The sequence below is a fragment of the Sander vitreus genome, chromosome 2, assembly GCF_031162955.1.
Source record: "Sander vitreus isolate 19-12246 chromosome 2, sanVit1, whole genome shotgun sequence".
In the NCBI taxonomy this organism is placed as follows: domain Eukaryota; kingdom Metazoa; phylum Chordata; class Actinopteri; order Perciformes; family Percidae; genus Sander; species Sander vitreus.
In genome coordinates, this window is record NC_135856.1 from 5,086,724 (window position 1) to 5,096,723 (window position 10,000).

At 38.4% G+C, this 10,000-nt stretch overlaps 2 protein-coding genes across 2 annotated transcripts in view; one reads left to right on the forward strand and one right to left on the reverse strand.

Moving 5' to 3' along the window:
* The window catches only part of LOC144530942 (B-cell receptor CD22-like), a 129,498-nt gene that overhangs the window by 61,322 nt on the left and 58,176 nt on the right, over positions 1-10,000 (forward strand). The gene's annotated exons all lie outside the window — the stretch shown is intronic.
* Positions 5,807-10,000, reverse strand: part of LOC144530701 (B-cell receptor CD22-like) — an 18,251-nt gene continuing 14,057 nt past the window's right edge. Inside the window, exons 3-10 of the mRNA XM_078270395.1 lie at positions 9,402-9,581; positions 8,097-8,366; positions 7,510-7,770; positions 7,286-7,382; positions 7,118-7,175; positions 6,770-6,856; positions 6,557-6,683; positions 5,807-6,362 (exon numbers count right to left, since the gene is read on the reverse strand). Coding sequence (XP_078126521.1) covers positions 6,358-6,362; positions 6,557-6,683; positions 6,770-6,856; positions 7,118-7,175; positions 7,286-7,382; positions 7,510-7,770; positions 8,097-8,366; positions 9,402-9,581 — 1,085 coding nt within the window. The 3' untranslated portion in view covers positions 5,807-6,357. The remainder of the gene's footprint in view (positions 6,363-6,556; positions 6,684-6,769; positions 6,857-7,117; positions 7,176-7,285; positions 7,383-7,509; positions 7,771-8,096; positions 8,367-9,401; positions 9,582-10,000) is intronic.

The window sequence follows — 10,000 nt, forward strand, 5'->3', positions numbered from 1 at the left end:
CTTAGTGAACCAGAATGTTCTCTCAACTGTAGCATTTATTCTGGATGGATATCTGTAGCTGCAGTGTATTTCAACTGTTGATCCTTTTACGGCACAGATCTGAGTAGAAGTGTAAGTCACTCCCCAGTTATGCTGACCCTGTATCACTGTAACACAGAGAACATCAGGAAGCACAATCAGACTCAGAACAACACCAGAGGACTGACTTGAATGTGATAAGGTGCTTGGTGAAAGGTAACCTGGAACAGTTTGCACCCCCGAATCATATTCACTGCAAAACATTTTTAGTTAGTGTTAATTAGTGAAGCAAAAAGTCTTCTTTAGCTTCTCAGTCAGACGCATGCAGGCCTTTAACTAATTCCAATATAAATTTACGTTTAACTGACACGCGGGAAAAGAGCGGGACAGTTAGGGTTAGGAAAAGATTGTGGGTGGGGTTATAAAATGTACACTTGTGTGACACACGGGACAAGAACAGGACACGAACCCCGGCCTCCTGGTGAAATTCCTGTGTAGTTTGACCCATCCACCACCCAAACCAACCTCTTGTTGCGGATTTTAGGTAAACCTATAGGATATTTTATAACAGGTTTACAAAACCTTCTTCATGATACACCTTTAAAAGCTTGAAATGATTTTACTTTAGAATGAGACAAATAACAGACTTTTTGTACAGCAGACAATTTTGGCTCGTCATTGCAGGAGTGTTGCAGGTGTAACTGATAACATTATAAATGGCCACATTCCATTTAGGTGTGTGAGTTTCAGGGTACTGCTATTGTGCGTGGTGTAATGTTTGTGAAGCGTTAGCCTCATCGTTTCCAGTTAAATTACATAGATGCGGGGCAGCCTCTAGCTCACCCAATAAGAGTGTTCGCCCCATGTTGGCTGAGTCCTGCAGCGGCGCAGGTTCTGACCTGCTTCCCTTTGCTGCGTGTCATTCCCCCATCTCTCTCCCCCTTTTATATCTATCCACTTTCAAATAACGGGAAAAGTCCCAAAAAAATGATCTTAAAAAAACAAAAACAAAAAGAATTATGTAGATGCATCCTATTTATTTGAAGACTTGTCCCTATTTTTTTCTCCACATCTTGCAGTTGGATGTAAGAGTAACACAAATGTGTCACATCGGGAAAGAAAAGAGTTAAGCATCATACATTTCTACAGTTATTATCTATGTGCACTAAGCAGGGCATCATAGTGTTTGAAGGGGCAGTGAAGAAACGGGAAAGGCTTCGAAACTAGACTAGAAGGGTGTGTTATGTGAAAAGATGAGTTATTTGCTTGGTTTGTTCCTCTTTGTGGTCAGGGGTGTGATCACAGATGTTAAACAGGCACTGTCTGGATTTTCTACTTTTTATAGCACCTAGGATATTTTTTCTCTCAAAAGAAGCACTCTGCTGCTTTTAATCCTTATTTTATTGTTATTATTATTTTCAGCCATATACCTCTCAGCACATGGTGCTCTCTCTCTCTCTCTCTCTCTCTCTCTCTCTCTCTCTCTCTATATATATATATATATATATATATATATATATATATATATATATATATATATATATATATATATATATATTAGCATGACAGCCAATCCAATAGTCTACACACTCCACTTAGCTTTAAATTAAAGAAACACTTGACTCTCTGGAACTTGTTTTTTTAAAGTTCCATTGTGAAGACAAATGGCTTGAAAAATATCAGTAACTACTCAAATATGATCCATTTTAAATTTCCAGTTGTATAGCAAGCAAATGTCTAGTGTTGCAGGATTGCAGGTTTATATCACATAGTATCACATTATGGGTATTTACTCAATAAATGTAGTTTAAACCTACCTTCCAACAAAGTCCTAAAACTAAGTGTCCTAACTGCTTTAGAATATAAATGTAGATGTACAGTACCTTGTACAGACAGAAGGAAGAGAACAAACCCACACGCTGCTGCTGGTAAACTCATAGCTGCTCCGCTCATCTCTCTCTGTCTTAAAACATGTCAGTAGATAGATACTGTACTGTGCATTAGCAGATTTCCCAATACCGCTTACAACAAAGGAGGATGTGGTCTTGAAAGAGAGCTTGTGTTTTCTGGGTTGATAAAAGCTGCCCTGGCTTACTTCCTCTTTACTTTATTAACATGCATGCACAGCTGGATGACATCCCCAAATTCAAATCTGCAGACTTTGCATGCATTTTCTAATATAGCGTAGACTATATGATAAAAGAGACTGAATGTCACAATGCCAGCCAGCTCCGAGTCTCACATTATCTTGCCTGCCATGTTTCCCTGACATTTCAGATCCTGCCACTCCCCCCTGCCCTGCAGTTACCCCTGCTGCTGCCTCCCCCCATCCTCTGACCGTCCCTGCCTATACCATCACATCTGTTCCCACTTATTAGCCCTTGCAGGCCCGTAGACAGAGTAAAGGTCCATCATTTAATTCCAATTTTTGCTTTTGTGTGAAATACTTTTTTTGGAATAAACAAGTGTCTTTTTAAATAACGACAATAATTTGAATCCCCCTCAAATAATAATTATCTAAACCAAACCAAAGCCTTAATCTTGTTAAACGCGACATGTAACAATCTAAAGTTTAACGTATCAACAATCCATGCAACTAACTTCATGCACTCATACTGTAGCAAAGTCTGTGAGGCCATGGACATCTAGCTGAAAGAGAAAGCAGGCAGCAGCACCATTGTCACAGAATATTGAACATATGTTTAAAAAGACTGCCAAACAGGGTAAGGTTGTTATATTTAGCTACCGTTACTAACCCTTGCTACATGCTAGCTAACCGTCGTCAGGAGGTAGCAAATGTTTTCACTCGTTTTTGCTCGCTAAGATACCAGCAGACAAGCTACACAAATTAGAGCATACAAAGTCACCAAAATGAAGTGAGGTGCAGCTCAGCGGCAGGTGAAGGTGATGTAGGATTAAGAGCCACAATGGTAGTGAGTAGTACGGAAGGCTGAAATCCGAGTAGGGAGGTTGGTTGTCAAACAACACAGGACTTTCACCCCGGAGACCGGGGTTAATGTCCGCGTGTCACTGAACTGTTCATTTTCTAACCCTTCCTACGATCTTTTCCTAAACCCAACTGTCGCGATCTTGTCCCGTCAAAAGTGATGACAATAGTCCTGACCCAGCGCGTTTAGATAAAGCGTGCTTAGATAGTACGCTAAAGGACACTTTTAGCGCCAATAACAACGCCAAAAGCGCCTGACCAAGCAGCCGTATTTGACACGATGGGAGTGAGAATGTGTTGCCTTGCACTAGATTGGCGACAGGCCTGCCTTGTGGTAGAATTTCCAGCTCATGAACTCATGCTGTGTAAGTTGAGACGGTGGCGTTCGAGGTCTCATTCAGGTCAGTGTTCAACATAACAGCAGTAGGTCATAACCTGTCTCAGGCAGAGTAGTAGTTCAACTCTCTGTCTCCATAGATTAAAGGATGATTAGTCGTCAACTATTTTGATATTTCGATTAATTGGTTTGAGTTAAAATGATCTGATTCCAGTTTCTTAAATGTGAATAATTTCCAGTGTCTTCACTCCTTTGTTACAGTAAACTGAATATCTTTGAGGACGTTATCTTGGGCTTTGGAAGACACTGATTGACATTTTATAGACCAAACCACTAATCGATTGATAAAGACAATAATTCACAGAATAATCGATAATTAAAATTGCAGCCCTATCTGTATATTAAGACATTGGTGATCCCATCCGGCCAGGCAGGAAACTGACACTTAACACATACTTCCTACCTTTTTTTTTTGAACATTAAGTAACGTGTAATGAAAACGTGAGTGCATCTATCTTAAATGCTTGAAGGACCGGAGTTGTTATTTTAAGTTTAATACATTAAATGCCTAGTTGATGTAACTTAAAATCTTTTGTAATATCAATTGCTTTGTGGCATAAACTCCTCTTACTGTTTTACGTTAGTTAAAGTGACTAAAGTTTTTATTTCTATTTATTTAATGTGTTGAACTAGAACATTCAAATTAAGAAAACAAAAAAAGAAAAGAACAAAAGAACATTCTTTTTTCTGTTTTCTTTAGAACCAGCATGAAAGTAAAGGAAGCAGCTCCTCAATTACAAGTTGGATATTATTTACTGCATTTCCTCTCTAACTGGGACGTTTTGGGACCGATTGGTGGGATTACTGTGGACGAAGTACACACGGCGATACACTGGTATGAGCAAATAACATGTAACCATGTATCCAGCTAATTTAAAAAGCTCACCTTACTGTATTGTGTGAACAGTTAACTTCATTTAATATTCCATGTTGCTTTTCTTTTTCAAGACTATTGGCGCCGCCCAAAACGATTGTGTTTGTAGTAAAGAAATCCTAACAACCCAGAGCGTTTTTTTCTCCTATCCTGGAATGTATGTATCCACAGTGCTGTGGAGTAATGTCTGGCAATGTGAGACTACTCTCCATCCAATCAAAAGAACCCTAAAATTTCAGAAAAAAGAACACGTTTAATCACTTGTTTTCTTTCTATCGTGCCTCAGGCCTCACTCAGTAAAATATCTGCAGGGTAAAAAGTGGAGAATCTAATTTGCTAAACAACTGTGATCCAGAGTCTTGATATCTCTCTGTTTTTGTTGTTGTAATACCCTTGATCACCAGAAGCGGCCAATAATATTAATGCTCTTTAGTTTAACTGGTTAACCCTGTGCCTGGAGCCTGGTTGGATAGACACTACTTAAATTATTAAAGGATAGGTTCACAAAAAAAGTCTGTCTTCAAACAATAGTCAGGTTCTACACTGAGACAGACTTTGCTTCTTGCATTTTATTCCATCTGTTCATACTTTCAATGTAAATGATGGGCACAAAATAACCAGTCCCTGTATTGTGTTTATATGAAAGTAATATGAGACTTTAGCGGTTCAAGTTAGAAAGATCAAGTAGAAATCTTCCAAAGTTACACTCTTCATAGAATGAAATAAGCTCTTTCCTTAAAGTGTGGCGCTGCAGTGGAAGAATAAGAAACAGAGATTTAGTCAGCTGATAAAGTTTAAAGCTATAGTGCGTGGTTCTGCCACCTCCATGAGGAATTCTAAGTAATGACAACAACACTGTCTGCACGCCCACATGATACAAGCCTTCCGTGATCGTAACGGACGTTCATTAATATCGAAAAGTTACTCACTAAAGCTTTAAATGTTTGTCATCTTGTTTTTTCTGTTCTTTTCAATTCTTGTCTCATCAAAGCAAACTGGTGAGTCAGCTTTATTTCAGGAAGCAGTTGTTGTTTTAGGTTGTGCATTACCACCAGAGTAAAAGTTCATTACATGGTGACAAGTTATACAGATGGAAAAATAATGAGCAAGTGAGAAACAAGTCAGAGCAATTAAACATATTAGTAATGACAACAAGACTGTCTGCACGCCCACATGATACAAGCCTTCCGTCATCGCGCACCATGCCGCACAGTTGCTAGTAGCCAAGGAGGACACGGAGGATTAAAAAGCATGATGGACTCTTCAGAAGAGGTCATTATCTTCACTTGAGTTTCTGTGCGGGAAAGTCACCGGATGACACAATCTTCTGAACATAGTCATACTGAGAAATCCAGAGAGAGTTGTGAGGAGCTGATAGTCTTAATTAGCTTTGTAGCAACTCATTTGTTAATATCTTGAATGTAACGGACGTTCATTAATATTAAAAAGTTACGCACTAAAGCTTTAAATGTTTGTCATCTTGTTTTTTCTGTTCTTTTCAATTCTTGTCTCATCAAAGCAAACTGGTGAGTTATACAGATGGACAAATAATGAGCAAGTGAGAAACAAGTCAGAGCAATTAAACATATTTTATTATTGTTTGTGTTCATTGCTGATTAATAAAAAAACTTTATTCTAAAAAATCAACAGTTTGCTTGAAGCCGCCCTCTGCAGCAGTGAGAGGGGAACTGACATGATGTTCAAACTACACAGTTGCTGTGCAAGCTGCAGGTTTATTTGAGTCAGCCACTCAAATACATAGAAAATGTTTCAACTAGCAAAGTGTGACAGAGCTGGGCTTATGTTATTTTTTTCATTCAACCTTTATTTATCCTCGCGAGATCATTGAGGGGCGACCCTCATTATCAATGTCATCGAGTCAGATTACAAAGACAAAACCAGAACAACAACACAGAAAGTACAATCATAAGAAATATAGAAATACAATAAAACATTCAGAATTGGAAAAAAAAATCTAGGATAAGGGATGCAAAAGAAAATGCAATTATGCGTGAGAGGGAACTGGCATGACGTTCAAACTAACAATACATGCAATACAATATAATTAATTCAATACAAATGGACAACTAGCAAAGTTTGACAGAGCTGAGCTAATGTTTTTCAAGGTGTAAAAATATAATATTTAAGATCTACTGTACATGCTGTGGAATAGTTGGACTTTACTGGCTTTCTCTGCCAGGACAGGTGTGATGTGAAAGGGTGAACAATATTTCTTAAAAGTCATTTACTACATAAAATATCACTTTGCATACCAAGTCAAATCCTGAACTGAGTTCAGTTATGTTATGTACCTGCACAGGTACAAATAAAGCTGCATTCTTCTCAAATCTTCTGCTACCTGCTGCTTCTAAAAAACTGAGAATGAAAACGTTTGGAGTTAAAAACTTCTTTTTCTTTTCCTCCATGTGAGTCTCCCTCTGGTTTGACTGCATGTGAAGAAAACCACATAAAGTTTTGGCGAGTTATTTCTCCCCCCCCCCCCCCGCATGCAGCACATTCAAAGCTGTCTGACCTTCACACCAGGTCTTCCTGCTCCTCTGGGTCTTCTGTCTGTGCTGCAGTCTCTGAGATGTCCCTCATACTCAGGACAAGAGTCTAACTGATGGGGAGAGACATTCAGATGAAAGTCAATTAGATTTTATACCAAAAGAAAGACTGTTTCCTTAAATTGCTCTTTGGTTAAAAAGGACTTCTGCATTCAATGGGGTTGGAAAATGTGTGACGGTAAAGACACGTCTGTGGTTTCTGTGAAGAAAGATTGAACTGATCAAGTTACATGTGAATTGTCTTTATGAACTCATAAACAACAAATGATGACCCTTTGGTAGAGTAAGTTCTGTCCCAAATCTCTCTCTCTCACCTCCACAGTCTCTATGGGTTCATTTGGTTCAGTGGTGGAGCTCAGAGCTTTCTTCTTCCTGAATTTAATCCAAAAACAAACAAAAGGTTTAATGGGAAACTGCAAAACTATGATTATGAGTTGAAATAATGGTAAAAAATCAGTGATGATTCATTTTTATAGTTTCACCTCATCCACCGACAAAAAAGAAGCAGAGGAATCAGCCCCCCAACCCCCACCGGAGTCAACCTGATGCTGTTTGTTATCAGTGTTATTGTTGATTTATCTAGAAATGGAGATAGACAGTCATTAGATAAACAGTACTGTACCTTATTGGGGGGTTTGATTCATAAATCAGTTTGCCAGGTGATACTGTCTGTTAATGAGCCAATTAGTGTCATGGAGAATCTTACCTGCTACAACAATCAGATGTAAGGTGGAGTTCTGACGTCCTCTTCTGTTCTGGGCTTCACAGTAATAATTCCCACTGTGTTCAGCTCTGATGTCAGTGATGGTGAAGATCTGTCCTGATGCTTTTGGTGAGTCTTCATTCTCCTTGTACCAGGTGTAGTTAGCTGCTGGGTTAGCATCACTGCTACATGTCAGAGTCACTGAACTGCCCTCCACTATCTCAGCAGAGGGACTCACTGACACAGAGGGAAGCTTTGGACCATCTGGAGGAGATGTGTTAACAGAGATTACTCTAGGTTAAAGGTGACTCACTGCAGAAGAACACATGGTATTTAAATTACTAACTCTGTGTAGCTCTGTGTAGTCTATCAGCATTTTAGACTTTGAAGGTGGTCTGACTACATTGATGTGTGATGGTTTGAGTCCTAAAACTGCACAAAACCCCTAAAATCTCCTGGAGCTGCTCAGTGAATATCAGAAGACTGTGAATGGGAAGCTAGAGCTGAAGAAAGTAGTTATGATCAGTACAAATATTTACCTGAAAAGACAGATTTAAGCTTTTTAATTTTAAATAAACTGTTTCACTCACATTTCACATTAACAGAGAAGTTGTTAGATGTCCTCCTCCCCAGCTTGTTCTCAGCTGTACAGTAATACTGTCCAGAGTCAGAGGACCGGATGGAGCTGAAGACGAGATGTGGTTCTTCACTGAGAGGTTGAAGGTCTGGATTTCCATTCTCCTTGTACCAGGTGTAGTTAGCTGCTGGGTTAGCATCACTGCTACAGATCAGAGTCACTGAACTGCCCTCCACTATCTCAGCAGAGGGACTCACTGACACAGAGGGAAGCTTTGGAGCATCTGGAGGAGACATTAACATGAATAACTTAAAGATTAGAATACATGAACAAATGACCATTGACGTTATTTAATTATTACTTTTATTTACTTTTAAACTATCCCTATTATTTTGTCGGCAGCTGTCCAGAGTGCAGATCACTTCTTTGTCATGTTTTGTAAAATAATTCCGCTGGATTCTGTTGCTGGTGAGGAGGAACCGTGAGAGTTTTCTTTGGAAAAACTCTTATTAATATTTTCATTGGGCCATCTCCATGAATTAGAAAAAATACAACAAACTCACCTCCTAATGATTTCTTTATACTCACAGCTGTTGCATCATTAACTTTCACACGTGTTATCTTTACAAGACTGAACATAAATATTCAGTCTTGTTTGTGTTCAGATGCTGTTTTAGCTTTGTTGTTACAGTTTGCAGATGTTACCGCCAGTTTCATATTATTTGATCAAGTCCCTGTGGTTATAGTAGCAGTCATGTTGTGCATTCTGTTGAGTCAGTATCTGTTCTCTGTGAGATGACAATAAATGTGAATATAATCAAATGGTTTTCAGATTTTATCCTTACTAACATAAATACTGTCATGAATAAATCTTCAGAAACTCCATTTTAAAGTTTAAAATCAAACTTACAAGCTGACAGTATGGATTCTTGCTCAGTCCAAAACTGTTCAATTAACTGCAGTTTAGAGCTTTTGGCCATGACATCATAAATCATCAAGTAATGGAGCATCTCAATAACAGAATTATTAAACATAAAATGAAGCAACAGCATATTTTACATTTCAAATCATCCTGAAATAATAATAGGAAAATATTTTGAAATGTAACATCTGAACATAAAGAATATCTGAATATTTCTACTACTGGAGTGGTTTTTGTTTCTATGAATAATCCTGCTGCACCTACATTAAGAATCAGAAGACTCCAGTGAGATTACGGCTGAAATTGTCATTGTAGTGAATGTCAGTGTGTTTGTGTCCTGACACAGTAAACTCACACACTGAAGGAGAGGGAACTTCTCATGTCCTTTCAACGCACAGGAGAAGACGTCTGTGGGATTAAACCAGGTTCTATAAGTAGATGTCTCCATCCAGGTAATGTGTTCTCTGTTCTTGAACCAGACGTAGGAGAGACCACCAGCTGGACTGCAGCTGCTGTGACACTTCAGCTCTGCATAGGTCTGAGACTGAGAGACTCTGATCACCTCAACCTGCAGAGCTGGGATATGAGAACAAAAATTATATTTCATCACAGGTTCTATAAAGATTTACATACACATCAGCACAACAGTTACAAATCCTAGAAGTAGTAATGAGCATTAGTATTTATTTAATATTATTTATATATATTATTATTTTAGTAATAATGTTCATTGTTTTGGTTACACTTTACTTGAAGGTATCTACATAAGAGTGACATGACACTGTCATGAATGTGTCATAAACATTATAAACAAGTCATGAACGTTTTTTTTGGTAAGTGTCATTCGGTTTTTGTCATGACAAGTTATGGTTAGGGTTCATGTGTCATGACAGTGTTATATCACTCTCATGTAGATACCTTCAAGTATAGTGTTACCAGTGTTTTTAAATGTACTGTGTTGGTGTATTTACATCAGTTTGTGTTGATCAGTACCT